Genomic DNA, 16,525 nt, shown 5'->3' with positions numbered 1-16,525 from the left:
AACTAGTAATGCTTTATTTAGGCATTTTTGAATGATATAGAATTTAATGTTGACAAGTTTATTATTTTTAAAGTGTAGTAAGCTGTATTTGCACACATGCATTCGTTCCATGTTATTAAGTACCTACTCACTATGGCCTATGAATTTGTGAGTCCAAGAAAGTGACGGCATCGCCATACTCAGTTTTGTCAGCAGTTGCTTTTCTTTATACCAACAATGCTCCTTTAGTAACCAACAATCCCATTTGTGATCACATCAAAAAGAAAACATACTTTGCAGTAAATCTGACCAAGGAAGCAAAAGATCTGTATAGAAAAACTATAAACACAGTTGACAGAAACTGAAGGAGGCCTAGTCTCTACGGTATAATTGGTAACACGGGACTGCAGAGCGGGAGGCCACATGCCGACTGTGCTTTGGGTCATGGGTCCATTGGTTTGAGAAAACATTGGGCATGCACACACACATCCAGAATCCTGCCGAGATAGAAGACTGGAGGAAGGAGATTTCAGTATGATGAAGCCATGTGGAGGGTGCTCTCTTTTTCTCTCACACGTACAATCATAAAATTAAAGCCAAACAATCGAAGAACACACAAATAAGTAAAAATATGTCCCATGCTCATGGGTTAGAAGAAACAATATTGTTAAAATGTCCACCCTACTTAAAGCTATCTATAAATTCAATACAATTTCTATCAAAATTCTAGCGACATTTTTCACAGAAATAGTTGGCAGCATCAAACTCCCTGATTTCAAACTATATTCCAAAACTATAGTGAAAAACAGCATTAAGCTAGCACAAAAACATAGCCAAATGGACCAGAGTGCAGAAACGAACTCACACAGGTACAATAATTTTCAAAACTGTCAAGATGATACTATGAGGAAAGGATGATTTGTTCAAAAAGTGGACCTGAGAAAACTGAATAGTCACATGCAAAAGGCTGAAACAGGACCCTTATCTTACAATTTACAGAAAATAAAATCAACCTGAAATGAACTAAGAACCATTTTAATCTAAGATTGGAAAAGTAAAACCTCTGGGGGAAAGGCGGCCTAACAGGGAAAAAGAACTTTAATATTGATTATGGCAATGATTTTTTGGATACAACAGCAAAAGCTCAGAAACAGAAACAAGAATTAAGAAGTGGGAGTACATCAAACTAAAGCTTCTGCATAGAAAATGAAACAATCAACAACATAAAAGGGAAGCATTATGAATTGGGACAAAATATTTGCAAACCATAGGCCTGGTAATGGGTTAATATTCAAAATAGGTAAGGAACTCACTCAACTCAGTATCAAAATAATAATCATGATAATTTTTGTTTTTAAATGGGGTAAAGGATCCCAAGAACAGACATTTCTCAGAAAAAGACAAATGGTCAACAGGTATATTTAAAGGTACTGGACATCACTGATCATCAGGGAAATGTAAATCAAACTACAATCAGGTTTCGCCTCACATTGTAGGACAGCGGTTGTCAAAATAAACAAGAGTTAACATGTACTGGTGAGGCTGTGAGGAAAAGGTGATCACTGAGTACAGTCGTTGAGGAAAACAGTATGTCCCAGCAATCTTGCTGTTGGGCATACAGCCAAAGGAAATAAAATCACACCCTCATGTTCACTCCAGCACTGTTCACTAGAGTCGAGATATGGAAACACCACCAGAGTCCAACAGTGAACGAACAGATGCAGAAATTTCACATAGATAGGTATATCACTATTATCGCTATAGAGATATGTCAATGGTTGTTGGAAAAGTCATGACACATTTTTGCACAGAAAAGTACACCAAGACTTTTCCAGTGACGATAAATATATACATATAATAGTCTGGATCCTTATTTTACAACATAAGGAAATATACATACACAAAGAGGGATATTATTCAGCTTACGAAAAGGAAATATTGCCATTTGCAACATGACAAACGTGGAAGACATGATGCTAAGAGAAATAAGCCAGACACAGAAAGAAAAATATTTCACGATCTCACTAATATGCAGAAAGTAGAAAGGTAGTGAAGGGTGGGGAGGTGGAGAAAATGGGGAGAAATAGGAAAATGGCCCAGAAAAAGTGGTCTTGCAGGATTAGCCTAGAAACATACTATACCAGTGAAGGGTGGGGAGGTGGGGAAAATGGGGAGAAAGAGGAGAATGGCCCAGAAAAAGGGCTCTTGCAGGATTAGCCTAGAAACATACTATACAGCGTGAGGAAAATAATAACGCAACATTGTGTACTGAAAATTTGCCGAGTAGGCTTTAGGTGATTTTACCCCAAAATAGGGAAAAAAGTAACTAAGAGTGTTGATGACTAGGCTAATATGCTTAATGACAGTAATCAATGTGTAAGTTCATGAAAACACAGGTTGTACACCTTAAATATATATATATATAAATGTCACCATGAAAACAGAAAACATATTTATTCATTCATCAAGATTTGGGTTGGGACCAGCAGTTGGTGTAATGGCTACGTCACTGGACTCCCATGTAGTCGACTGTGGTTCGAGACCTTGACCCAGTGGCTTGAACTCATGCAGGCATGTGTGTGTGCGTGCCCAAGATCCCAAAAGGAGTATGGAGAAGGGATTGCGGCATGGCCATCGCCCCTCCCTGGGAAGTTATTTCTCGCTTCTGTCTCTCTCTGTCTTTCTGGAGAGCACACGCGTCCTATAGCAAAAAACTTTCAGAAAAAAAAAAAAAAAGAAAAAGAAAAAGAAGATTTGGGTTTATAAAATGCCAGGATCTGGAAATTTGTGAAAATCTAAGTGAACTTAATTTCTTTTTTTCAATTTTCTCTGGTTCAATTTTCTCTGGAGCACACTTTCTTTGTCTACTTTTAAAATCTAAGATACAATTGTGTAAAGTGGATAGTACATTTCTTTCTGTAACATTAATTAATTAATTCAGGTAATACGTTCTTATTAACTAATCTGCCTTTCCCTCCCCTTTTTGTCTTTTTCATTGTACCCACATGCCTTCTTTTTCCTTCCACTCTTAGCAGTTTTAGAATTCACTTTGGAAAAACAAAAACAGCTAGGAGGCTAGTCAAATAGGCTTATTTCCCAAATCAAAATTTAACTTAGAATCCAGGTACAAAAGCATTTTTTCACTTGCTGCTTCTTGGACCCTTCAGTTCCATAAAGTGGAACTGCCTCCACATGGGGGTGTTGATATTGATCCCTCTTGATGTCCTGAATCTCAGTTCTTAGGAGCTTACACCCTAAAGCTGCCTCTGACTCTCTCTAGTCAGAAGTGTTATGTTCTAATTCAACTGCGAGGTGGAAATCCACAGGGGCCCAATTCAAGCACACTGCTACCAACGTCAAAACTAGACAAATGGATGCGCTGTCATCTTGGTCAAATATCAAATTCCTATCCGAAGTTCTGCACTCGGGTATTGGATTTAGCAAATTTCAAACTTTATGTACCTAATGTTCCCCTTAACTTAGACTCAGGATCCACATCCCTATGGCCATGATGTTAGAAGTGCCATACTAAAGATAACATAAATAAAAAATGCAACTTCCCTAACAGTTCATAGTAACAAGTAGGTCATAGTGAAGTCAAAAGAACTGTTTTACATTTCGATATATCTAAAATCAAAATTAATCGTAAAATTCATTCATTCATTTTATGTGTTTTTTTTTTAATAAGAACTGTTAACATTTATATCTATCTGTATTACTCTTATGGTATTTTAAATCTTAAAGAGTATGGCATTTAAAAAAATTATTTTATTTAACTTTATTTATTTTATTTAACCAGAGAGGAACAGAGAGAGAAAAAGAAAAAGAGAAAGCTGTCATGTCTGGTACCCGAACCGCAGTCCCAGACATGTGGGAGTCTGGTGCCTGTAACCACCATGCCACCTGCCGGCCCCAGAATATGGCATTTTAATTATACTTGATTGTAATAGTGATTCTGCGAGGGAAAAATGCATCCCAAGTTGGATGGCTGCATACTTTTTTGCCCATTTAAAAGGTGCAATTTTATAATCATAAGACTAAGAAATCAGAACAGATTTTACTTTCACTAGACATCTTTAACTTCTACATCAGAACAGATTTTACTTTCACTAGACATCTTTGGACAGTCAATGCTCCCCCTGCTCCATATGTAACAACTTTTCTTGAAATTTCTTCTGTGGTATGTACACATACCAGATTCTGTCCCATCTATTTAAAACAGAGAACCTCCTCTTAGTCTATGGCTTCCCTTTAGCTGTAGCGCTCTTTCCTTCTCCAGAGAGCCCACCCTCCTTTAAGGATACTTGGACATTTTCGATTGAATACTAGTAGCACATTTTTGCAAGTTGTTTTCTATTAGTGGACAGTGAAGCTATGAAGTGTTTCCTATGAAAAACTGATTCTGGGGGCTGGATAACGATGCAGCTCTAAAACACAATGCTCTGCCAGGCTGACCCATGTGGGGACATTCTGGACTCACATCCAGGCCTTAGTACTCAAGGCACACTTGTGCTCCTGAGCCAGGGCGGACTGAAGCTGGGGGAAGACTCTGGTGTCAGGATTCTGTGGAGGGTGCTGTGTCTGTCACTCATGGATGAAAATAGACTAACTTAAAAAAAAAAATTATTCCATTCAAGTTCACGAACAAATGCCTTTGTACATCAGTGCACCTAATATTCCTGTAGACTAGAATCGTAGAAACGAAGCAACTGCACCTGGATAATTAATGTACGTGACACTGAACTGTGTCCTTCCCTGTACACGTCTGCCCAAACTCTCCTCCTAAAATCTGAACCCCAAGGATGACGGACGTGACCTTAGTCGGAGGAGGAGTCTTTTCAAAGGTAGTCAAGTAAAACGAAGGTCATTAAAGGCGAATTTTAATCCAGCATGATTCAAGAGAAAATCTAGACTCACACTGACACAGAGGGAAGGGATGTGAAGGTAAGTGAGAAGCTACGTTAACATGCATAGCCATCTACAGCCCAGAATGAGAAACCTGAAACAGATTGACCCCTCACAACGCCGAGAAGGAATCAATACGGCCAACACCTTGATCTTGGACTTCCAGGCCCCAGAACTGACACATACATTCTGTTGTTTAAGCCCCCAGCTGGCAGTACTGTTACGGAAGCTCTGGAAAACGAACACAGCAACTTGCAAAATGGCTCTAGTAATTTATACCTTAAACCACCATATACATGGGTAACTTTCTTCCCATAAATCACCAAAACGAAACAGCAGTCTTTGAGGTGTTTCGTTCATTTTTAAGAATAACTGGTATCTCTTTTTGATGTATACTTCTTACATTGTTAATTAAATCCAGATTGAGTGTATTTCTGGGCTTTTATGTTATTTTGCCATATTTAAAATCGATGAACAATATTAAATAACCATGCACATCTCACGATATATGATTTCAACATAGTTTGATGGCAATGATAAAAAGAAAAATCATAAAAATATACACTTAACTTAAAAATGTTTACTCAGTTATTGAGTGTCTACTAGAATTTTCATTCTCTTGATTATCACAAGTACCACAAAGTATATTTTTAAAAGCCAAAAGCCAAGTAATTGGAAACTATAAGAGGAAAAACCAAAGTTATTTTCAAGCTTGTAGTATGCGAAAATAAGTCTCATGATCAATAATCCCAAACATCATGTACGAAGGATTATGCTTTTGAAGGTATCACCGAACTTCTGATTAGAATGATGTTCTTTTTTTTAAAAATTATTTATTTTATTTTATTCATTCATTAATTCATTTTAATTTGACCAGAGAGAGACAGAGAGAGAGAAAGAGTGAGAAAGGAAGCCACCAGGTCCAGGACTTGAACCATGGTTGGCCATGTGGGAGTGTCCAGCGCCTTATCCACTATGCCATCTGCTGGTCCCTAGAATAATGTTCTTAAAACGGAATCAGAAAGTACAGCAGCATCTTAGTAACATTAAAAATACACTTGTTATGGCCCTTAATATCGATTTAAAAATTCCTTCCTAGAAACAATAATCAATGAAGCCTATTTATCCATGATCACTCTGCTTATCCTGTGGGAGGGCTGTTTTCCATCTTCTTTATCATCAATACATTTTTGCCTTGGAGTGAGTTAAGATGTGAGCTTTCAGGTTATTTGACTGAATAAATCTTCTGTTACAGCCTTGGAAGGGACAGGCAAAACGTTTCTCCCCGGTGTGGATGCGTACGTGTGTGCGCAGATTGAAGTCCAGAGAGAAGCGCTTCCCACAGCCTTCAAAGGTGCACTGAAACGGCTTCTCTCCCGTGTGAACCAGAAAGTGTCGTTTCAGTTTTGAGCTCTCAGAGAACGCCCTTCCGCATTCTGCGCACACGTGGTCCCGGGGACCGTGGGTCAGAAGGTGCTTTTTCAAGGCAGCTCGGTTCCTCAACTTTCTCGTGCATCCACTCTGAGGACAAAGGACCGTCTCTGGAGCATCCTGTTCTTTATTTTGAGGGGGCTTCTTTCTAGCAAATTCCGCGAGCTGTTTAGGGTCTGATAAGTCAACGCCAGGTAGTCCTCCGGGGGGGAACTTCTTGCCCGTCATGTACTCGGAATACTCAGGAAGTGAATTCTCACCAACCACCTGTTGAGAAAGCTCCTGTTTTGCCCCCTTTTTAATGTATTTCAAAGAACATTCAAGAAAAGAGCTCGCTTCCAGAACCTGTTGAGAAAGGTCTTGCTCCGATCCCTCCTTGAGATATTCAAAGGACTTAAGAAGTGAGTCCTCTTCCAGGACAGGCTGAGGAAACTCACCAGTTATGATGCACTCTATGTAGCAATCGGGGAAGTCACCCTCTTCGACAGGCTGCTGGCTGGCGTCAAAGAGCACATCTTCATCATGCAAGGCCCAGGTCGGGCTCAGAGGTTCCATTTCCGCCTGCTCTTGCTGGCTTGCTTTGCCTTGCCTGGGCTGGGCCCCTCGGAACCCTCTTCCACCCGGACCTTTCCGGCCACTTGTCATTCCCCTTTTCTTCAGTTGTGCGTTCATGTCTCTCCTGCTCACTTCCTCCTTGAAGGGTTATACTAGGATTTAGCAATGACCTGCAGGAAGGAGTAATCCGAGGAAGTCGTCTTCAGCAAACACCTGCTTTATGATAATAATGTTTCATTAAAATATGTTCTAATAGTAGAGCCTTTGTCAAAAATGACCTCAAATAATAGCATAGAATTCACATTCTACTAATGGCATGACAACTTGTATTTCTTCTCTGATAAATTCAAGATACAAAGAGGATGAGTTCTGGCCTAAGACCGTGGTTCTATCCAGCTTTCATCTGGGCAACCCTGCAAGTTACCTGATCTCTCTCATTGACCACCTGATATATACTGGGCTCTCACTATCTGCCAGCCTTCCACACTGCTGGTGACAGGTCAGTGAAATGACACCCCCAGAAGCCTCTGCCTGCACAGAACAGACACTCTCATGAGCAAAGCAAATAAATAGTGTTTGCCACAGCTTTCACAGTGATTAAGCGCTCTGGAGTAGGTAAAGGAACCGGAAGAACTAGGAGGTTGTCATTTGAAATCAAGCACTCAGGCACACTTCCGAAAGGTGAGTGGCCGCTGATTAACATCTTGGAGGTGAAGGAGCAAGATGTGCCCATTTCAGACCAGCAGGTGGCATGGTGGTTAAGGAGCTGGACACTCCCACATGGCCGACCTCGGTTCAAGTCTCGGACCTGGTGGCTTGCTTTCTCACTTTCCCTCTTTCTCTCTCTGTGTCTCTCTGGTCAAACAAAAAATAAATGAATGAATAAAATTAAATAAATAATTTAAAAAAATAAAAGATGTGCCCATTTTCTTCTGTGACACTGTTGTGAAACTCAAACTAAATATTGCACGGGAAGTGCTCGGCACAGTTCCCGGCCCATCGCAAATGCTGAACACTTAGGTGAGCTAGTGTTAGTTTTCAATTCCCTTATTATACCAGTAAATGTCACGTCTTGTTACATGCCAAGCACTTTTCTTCCCCAGCAATGGCAAACTTCTCCCGTGAGGAGCCAGATTTGAGTTTGTGAGCCTCCATCTGTGGAACCTGTTCATCTCTGTGACTGTAGCATGGACGCGGTCAGAGGCAACACATTGAGGATAAGGCCATTCTTTTTTTTTGAGAGGTTTTTCCTATAGGGCATGTGCACTTGCCAGAAAGACAGAGACAGAGAGATAGAAAGTGAGAAATCACCACCACCCCCCCGAGGGGAACGCCGCAATCCCTTCTCCTCCATTCTCCTCTTGGGATCTTGGGCACACATGTACACACGCCCAGTGTGAGTTTATGCCACCGGGTCTGGGACTCGAACCGCAGTCAACTACATGGGAGTCCAGTGACATAGCCATTATGCTAACTGCTGGTCCCAGGATAAGGCCATTCTGATGAAGCGGGGAGAGACTGCATTCGATTCACAAGACACAGGTCAACACTCACTGTTCCAGCCACTGGGGACCTAGACACACAAAAACCCTGGCATTCTTCTCCCTTAGGAGGATAAATCAAAATAAAGGCACAGGATAGTCAGGCCCTGAGTAGTTTTCCATCATTTCCTTAAAAATCTGAAAGGAAGGGGGCCGGCAGGTGACACGGTGGCTAAGGGCTCTGGACTCCCACATGGTCGACCGCGGTTTGAATCCTGGACCTGTGGCTTTCTCACTTTCTTGCTCTGTTCCTCACTGGTCAAATTAAAATAAATAAAGTTAATTAAAGTAAATAAGTTAATTAAAATAATTCTTAAAAAACACCTCATGAACAGAACTTTTAATTGTAGTTTATTCAAGAGATGTTTTATATATGTGTATATATATACATACATACACACATAAAAAAAAAGCTTCACTGTTCTGATGTTTTGCTGTAGGAACAAAAATTAAATGCTTTAAAAAAGGGAAACAATGTTGGGGAACCAGCAGTTAGTGTAATGGCTATGTCACTGGATTCCCACGTAGTCGACTGCGGTTCGCGTCCCGGACCCGGTGGCTTACAACTCACGCCGGGCGCGTGAGTGTGCGTGCCCAAGATCCTGAGAGAATGGAGGAGAAGGGGATTGTGGCGTGACCATCCCCCTGGGGGGTGATTTCTCGCTTTCTGTCTCTCTGTCTCTCTGTTTGTCTGGTGAGCACATGCGCCCTTATAGCGAAAACCTATCAAAAAAAAAAAAAAGGGAAAAATTGTGAAAGTAGTGAGGTGGAAATTAACATCTTGAAAATGCTTTTAAATGGGGCCAGCAGGTAGTGTGGTGGTTGGGGGCAATGGACTCCCACATGTCCAACCATGGTTCAAGTCTTGGACCGGGTGGCTTACTTTCTTCCTTTTCTTCTCTCTCTTTCACTCTATCCCTCTCTGGTAAGGAAAGAAAGAAGGAAAAGAAAAGAAAAGTGGAAAGAAGGAAAGAAAGGAAGAAAGTAAGTTTATTCTAAAAAAATGCTTTTAAATAATCAAATTAAAAAAAATAACACAGCAGGGACCAGCAAGTGGCATGGTGGTTAAGGCGTTGGACTCCCACATGGTCGACCGTAGTTCAAGTCCTGGATCCGGCAGCTTGAAAATCACATTATGTGTGCATGTGTGTATGCCCCGAATCCCACGGGAAAAATGGAAGAAAAGGGACTGTGGCATGGCCATCTTTTCTGAGGGAGTGATCTCTCACTTTCCTTCTCTGTCTCTCTCTCTCTGTCTCTCTCGCCAGCACACATGCCCTATGGCAAAAAGATAAAACAAAAAGAACATCCACTTTTAGCAAAAATAAACAGAAAGAATAAAAATAAAACAAGTTTCAACTGTTAAAGCAAAAGTCTGACATTTCTACTTAAAAATATTACGTAAATGTGGGGCCAGCAGGTGCCGTGGTGGTTAAGGTGCTGGACTCCCATGCAGGTGACCATGGTTTGAGAACCAAACCCAGAGGCTTGAAACTCACGCCGGGCATGTGTGTGCGCCTAAAATCCCAAGAGGAGAATGGAGAAGAAGGGACTGTGGCATGGCCATTTCCCTCGGGCGATGACTTCTCACGTTCTTTCAATCCCTCTGGTGAGTACACATGCCCTATAGCACACCCACCCACCCACCCACACACCCACACACACACCTCTCTCTAAACAATATTATGTAAATATTACAGTGTTACTATTTATTGTGCCCTTTCAAAAGGTGAAATAAAACAGATCATTTCTAGGACTATTTTCCTAGAAAAATCCTGGCACCTGTGGATTATAATCACGAGGATCAGATACAAACATCCCCATTAGTCCATTTAAGCGACCAATTGGATCCGATTCCTGCTTTTCTCTCCCAGAAGATCTCTCGCTACTCCAGATCTTCTATTTCATTATCTAGCCACAGTAACTCCCCTTCCAAGAAAGCACCGGATCCGTCCACCGCGCTTACTTCTCCCTTTCACTAAGCCCCACATCCTCACCGTCCACAGAAGCAGGTGTGTGTACACGCACACACGTGCTGCTTATTTCCCAGTCATTCTTTGGATCTCGGCTTATACATCACTTCCTTAGCAGGCTTCCCTAGGTTTTTTGTTTTGGAGACTTTTGCTATAGGGCGCGTGTGCTCACCAGACAGAGACCTAGAGACAGAAAGAACCGCAGTTAACTACATGGGAGTCCAGCCACACAGCCATTACGCTAACTGCTGGTTCCCAGCAGGCTTCCCTAGATTTTAAAGCTCAGTTAGGTCTGAAGACTCAACATCCTCTCCCCATTCACCTCTTTATTTTACCTTGATGAGAATTCTTGGATTGCTCCTAAAAATTATTATTAATTTATTTTTAAAGAATTATTTTAGGGGACCAGCAGGTGGCATGGTGGTTAAGGTGCTGGACACTTCCACATGGCTGACCACGGTTCAAGGGTTCAAGTCCCAGACCTGGTGGCTTGCTTTCTCACTTCCCCTCTTTCTCTCTCTCTCTGTGTGTCTCTCTCTGTCAAATTAGAGATAAATGAATAAATAAAATTTAATAAATAATAAAAAAGAATTATTTTATTTAACTTTATTTATTTATTCATTTTAATTTGACCAGAGAAGGGCAGAGTGGGATGGGGGGGATGGGGAGTGAGAAAGTAGGCCGCCAAGTCCAGGACCCCAGAGCCTTTAACCACCATGTCTCCTAGAAGCCCTTAATTGAAAGAAAGCAAGAAATTACCTCTCAGAGGTGATGGTCACCACAATCCCTTCTCCTCTATGGATTTTGGGCACACATGTACCCACGCCCACCATGAGTTTTTTTTTATAGTATTATTTTATTTTTTATTCTTAAGAATTATTTTATTTAACTTCATTTTTATTTTCATTTGACTGGAGAGGGACAGAGAGAGAGAGAGGGAAAGTAAGAAAGCAAGCTTCCAGGTCCAGGCCTTAAACCATGGTCATCCATGTGGGAGTCCAGCACCCTAACCACCACACTACCTACCAGCCCCCTGCCACGAGTTTTAAGCTGCCAGGTCCAGGACTTGAACTGTGGTTGACTACACGGGAGTCGATGGACGTAACCATTACACCATGTGCTGGTCCCTTACATTGCTTATTTACAATTTATCTTACCTGCTAGACTGGAAGTTCTATGACAGTAAAGGCCTCTTCTGCCTCGTTCACCGAACGTTCCCGCACTTGGCACCTTGGTCTAAAGACATAATGAATATGCATCAGCCATCCTGCTGGGGACTTCTGATTTAATAATCCCTTAACATAGAGTAGAAATGTATTTGGGACTTTAGACAAACTTAATGTAAAAGTTCCAAAAAGTTGGTTATCCATGATGCAAGGTGTCATTTAGAAAGACATCTCTCAAGGTCAGGGTTGAGGAATGAGAGGCATTTGCTTTATGCACTTACCAAGATCCAAATAGAGCCCATACTTTTGAAGTTAGTCTTATTTATCAAATCTAGAGCATTATACTATTTTTTCACAATAATATGTAGGCTTGTGAGAACGACATGTAATATTAAAAGGCTAGTTCATTAATTTATTATGGGAAAACTCCTGTTTACCTATCAAGCATTCTCCGTTAGTGGAAAAAATTTTGAGTAAACGTGGGTTGAGGACAAAAGCTATTCAATGAATATTAATGGATGGGATTAACTTACTTTTTTATATTTCTCAAATGGGATAGAAGTACTTCCAGAGGTACATTGTTTACTTATTTAATTATTCAACAAATATTTAGTATTAAACACTTTTCTAGGTGCTTAACATAAAGTGCTCAAAAAGATAGAAAGTCTTTGGATATTATAGAGTTGTAATCAGGCTAAGACACATAAGAGTAAGTTCACAGTTTCAGATGGAGAAAACTGCTATGAAAATGTTAAAAAGTAACTAGGGGAAGCCACGTTTATAATGAATGTCTGGAAAAGCCTCCCAGGAAGAAACATTAGACCACGACCTGGACAAATAAATAAAAAAATAAACAAACAAACCTCAACCTGCCAGCTAGCTATGGAGGTGGAGAAGAGTCCAAAGCATTTCCCATGGTGGAGGGGAAAGGAAGCCATGTTTATTGCAGAACATGGACGGCCTGCAGTGAAGGGGTGGTGCAAGCTTAGGTCCTGGAGGGTTGCAGCAATGAAGGAGCCATGGGAGCCATTTGCATTTCATTCCAAGACCAATGGGAGCCATGACAGTCTTTCCGAACAAGCGAGTGCTGGTTTCCTGGCTTCCAGAGGGGTGTCTATTGAAAGCCGATTTAAGGAGGCAAGCGTGAAAACAGACTTAGGCAATACAGTTAGTAATATGGGAAAAGACTGTTGGTGGTTAAGAGAAGATGGAGGAGCCAGCAGGTGGCGTGGTGGTTAAGGGCGTCGGACTCCCGCATGGCCGACCATAGTTCGAGTCCCGGACCTGGAAGCTTGCTTTCTCACTTTCCTTGTCTCTCTTGCTTTCTCGCTCTGACCCCCTCTGGTCAAATTAAAATAAATAAATAAATACAGTTAAGTAAAATAACTTTTTTTTTTTTTTAAAAAAAGAGCAGGTGGAGAGAATGAGGATGAAATGGAGAGAAGGCTGGGAAGCTGGAAAAAGAACCTTCCAAATTTGCTGGTTTATTGGAAAGTGAGGGTAAGGGAAACAAACCACGAAGTTGTGCTAGGTTGTTTTGCGAGTTTGGTGGGGGGTGGGGGGGGGAGTAGTGCCATTTCCAGAGATGAGTGGAAAGGAAATGAAAGGCAAGACAGATCGATTGTCTGGTTAATAAGATAAGCATCTGAACATAAGGTAGACCTAACCATATAGTCTAATAAAAGATATTATTTACATACAATTTTGAAACAATTTTTTAAAATATGCATCTTAAAATAATTTCAAAGAGATACTTTCCTACTTCGAAAAATGTTATTTTCTTTTCCTCTTGAGCTGTTTTAAGTTTGAGGCAGGTGGCTCAAGATAGGCGTACATCAATGCAGGCTCAACGCTAGAAGTCTCCTGGCCAAGGTTGGCTTCCACACCCGGTTCTCAAGATAAACGTTTCCGCCGTGGATTTCTAACTCTTTTAATTGATATAGTCTAAGAAGTGGATCCAACACCTCCTTCTCTCCCCCAGGATCAGAAAAGGTAAAAAAAGGTTTCATGAAGCAAGACTTACCGATGCAACCGCGATGCGCTCTACCTCCTACTCCATTTCCTTCCCAAGGTAAGACAAAGGGACCTGCCGCTCGCGCGCTCCAACGCAGAGGCCAACAGCGCCCTGCCTCCGCTCCGTAGGCCCACCCTCCTTTTGATCGACACGTCTATTCGGGCTGCATTTACCTTTAACCCAGCAATGAGTAGGTTGCATTTCCAGGAAAGGCCCTACCTGGCTGCAGGAGGAGGGTGCGTGGGCGTGGCTCTGCGCCTGGCCCCAGGTGGAAGCCTCCGCCTCCGCTCCCTGGCCAGAGCGGTCACCTTCAAACAGGGCCAGCCGCGGTCACTAGGCCCTCGCCATGTGGGCGGACTCCTCAAACCTCAGGCGCCCAGTTTAACTGAGCATGTAGCGCGCCTTCATGGCTACTGAACACATGGCGGAGGTGTCACCAAATCTAAGCTTTTGTAAATCGATGAGAGAAACATGGAACGAATGTCCATCCCAAGGAAAGAGAGGGTCACAGGAACACACACACTTTTCTCTGCACTTTGTCGCTACATTTCCGTGCCTTACCCCACCCTGCCCACACTCACAGATAAACCAGTCCTGCTTTTTCTGTTTGAGCCGGCAATGGGATTATTGGTATTGGGGAGGGTAATACAAACTCAGGCTGAAAGCATCGTGCAATCAGAGCTCGCTGTTGGCTACGGTCTAGTGAAATTTAATAGTTCGTCTAAGTACACTCAAACCATTAAAACGAAAGCCAGGTCGATCCTTAAAAACCCTTTACATTTTGACAAAGTTGTTTTGCAATTCACATATATATCTAGGAGTTGTTACCTACTTTTTTTTCTTTTTCTTGGCTGACTTTGAATATCCTTCTATCGTGAAATTGAAATAAAAACAAAAGATAATTTCCAATGTGGAGAAATATTTGAACCATTTTTATATTGCTTATTCTCTCTGCAACCCCAGTAGGCATGCAGACCCCATTCATTTGAAATCAAAGCTAGATAAAGCTTCCTTAGTGTATTACCTGAGAATGTATTCTTTGCAGGTGACATTTTAAGGCAGGCAAAGTTAAAAGCTACTTCCTGGTTCCTATGGCACCTTGCTAGGATTTTTTTTTTTTTGAGAGGTTTTTGCTATAGGGCACGTGCACTCGCCAGAAAGACAGAGACAGAGAGATAGAAAGCGAGAAATCACCCCCCCCTCCGGGGATGGCCGCACCACAATCCCTTCTCCATTCTCCTCTCAGGATCTTTGGCAGGCACGCACTCGCCTCCGGGATGAGTTTAAGCCACAGGGTCCAGGACTCAAACCGCGGTCAGCTACATGAGAGTTCAGCGACATAGCCATTACACTAACAGCTGGTCCCGCTAGGATCTCTTTAGAAACTACCCAGCATGGTGGTTGCATGCATGACTCCCACATGGCCAACCCCGTCCAGTCCCAGACCTGGCAGCTTGCTTTCTCACTTTCCCTCTCCTCTCTCTCACTCTGTCCCTCAGTGGTCAAATTTAAAAATAAATAAAAATAAAGTTAAATAAAGAAACTACACAGGTAAATTCTCAGATCAGGTTCCTACAGCCTTTATTTATTTATGTATTTAATGTTAATGTTTGAGTTTCAGTAAGAAAAAGGATTTCAATAAGCCAGAGAATCTCGATTGGAGCATTCTTTCCCCACTTTTAAGTGGAAAGTCATTGAAAATCCCTCTCTTCCCTGGAAGGAGAGATACACATTAAACAGGAGATGAAGATTCTTTAACCTAATTCAGCAGACCGCACCCTTTCATTATCACTCCCTTAACCCTGGAGACGGCACACAATAAATTAGATTAGTTTATAATCCCCTCCCGACCCCTGATTATCTGCTCACTTGGCTTGTGATAGGGTGTGACTCTGTCTGCGAACTGGAGACACCACGTTTAGAAAATCCAATCGTACATTTCGCACTCCACCTCTTACATAAATTATTTTTGCTCCCATTATGATTTTGCTTTCCCTGAAGAAGTAAACCAAAGCGAAAGAACTTGTCTATTGTCCTGTGAGTTTAAGCTCAAGGGAAATTTAATTTCTCCAAAGAGAGCCAGGGAGTCTATTAAACTGACTCAAAAGCCTTTTGAAACGAACCACAATGAGGGTGGTAAATAGAAACAAAGAATTTGGGGGATTGCTCAAATTTCAGTCCAAGTCATTCTTCCAGGAACACCATCTTGGACAGTTTTTAGAAATTGTATTTTGACAGTGTGTATCTGTGTTAGAAACCAGTATTTTTCTTCAAAGGCTTCACATGCAAAACCTTTAACGATGCATCAACTCAGTTACACAGGATTTGAGAACAACCGGAGATGCAGGGTGGGGGAGGGCGTGTCTCTGGCCTCCTGGAGAGTGAGGCGAGTAACTCATTGGTCTGTGGCAAATTTAACGGTTGAGCAAATTCAATGGTTGCTGAAGCAGTCATCAAGATGAATAATACTTGAATGCAGTAACTTGAAAACATCAAAATTAGTGAGGAAAATGCATGATGAAGAAACTATCAAAACTGCAAATAAAGCCAGGGTCAGAGGATACCAGCTAACTAGGTATGCTCCTAAGTATGGAAGTGAAGTACTAGTAGGTACAATGCAGCGGAAGTACTGGCGTGAGAGACCTCACAAGAAATGAATCCGGAAGTTCTGGGATGGTTTCCCTGGAACTCTGCGACCTGGAGGAGGAGTCAGACAGTGGAAGGAAAGGTTTACAGAAAAAATGGAGTGATGAAGGAGGGAAGAGTGGAGTGTGCAGGCCATGTGCAGGCCCAGACTCCAGAGCCTTTCAGGCCACGGTAAGAACTTCTATTTCTGTCACCAGAACATTTGGAATGCATTATTATTTTTTAAGTGCTTCATATTGAAGTGACTATTAACCTTATATTTGTAAGTCATCATTTTGTTGTTGGACCTTCAGTCTGCATCTATCTGATGCAGCT

At 41.7% G+C, this 16,525-nt stretch overlaps 1 protein-coding gene across 1 annotated transcript; it reads right to left on the bottom strand.

Annotated features, from left to right (window-relative positions):
* Nucleotides 1–6,063: 6,063 nt before the first annotated feature.
* ZFP42 (ZFP42 zinc finger protein) lies at nucleotides 6,064–7,077 on the bottom strand. Its single transcript, XM_027772326.1, has one exon. The coding sequence runs from the start codon at nucleotides 6,985–6,987 to the stop codon at nucleotides 6,064–6,066; it is 924 nt and encodes a 307-aa protein (XP_027628127.1). The 5' UTR covers nucleotides 6,988–7,077.
* Nucleotides 7,078–16,525: the final 9,448 nt, after the last annotated feature.

Source organism: Tupaia chinensis, unplaced genomic scaffold (genome assembly GCF_000334495.1).
Source record: "Tupaia chinensis unplaced genomic scaffold, TupChi_1.0 Scaffold000271_1, whole genome shotgun sequence".
Lineage (NCBI taxonomy): Eukaryota > Metazoa > Chordata > Mammalia > Scandentia > Tupaiidae > Tupaia > Tupaia belangeri.
The sequence above is the reverse complement of the archived record's forward strand: the minus strand, read 5'-3'. Positions and strand labels throughout refer to the sequence as shown.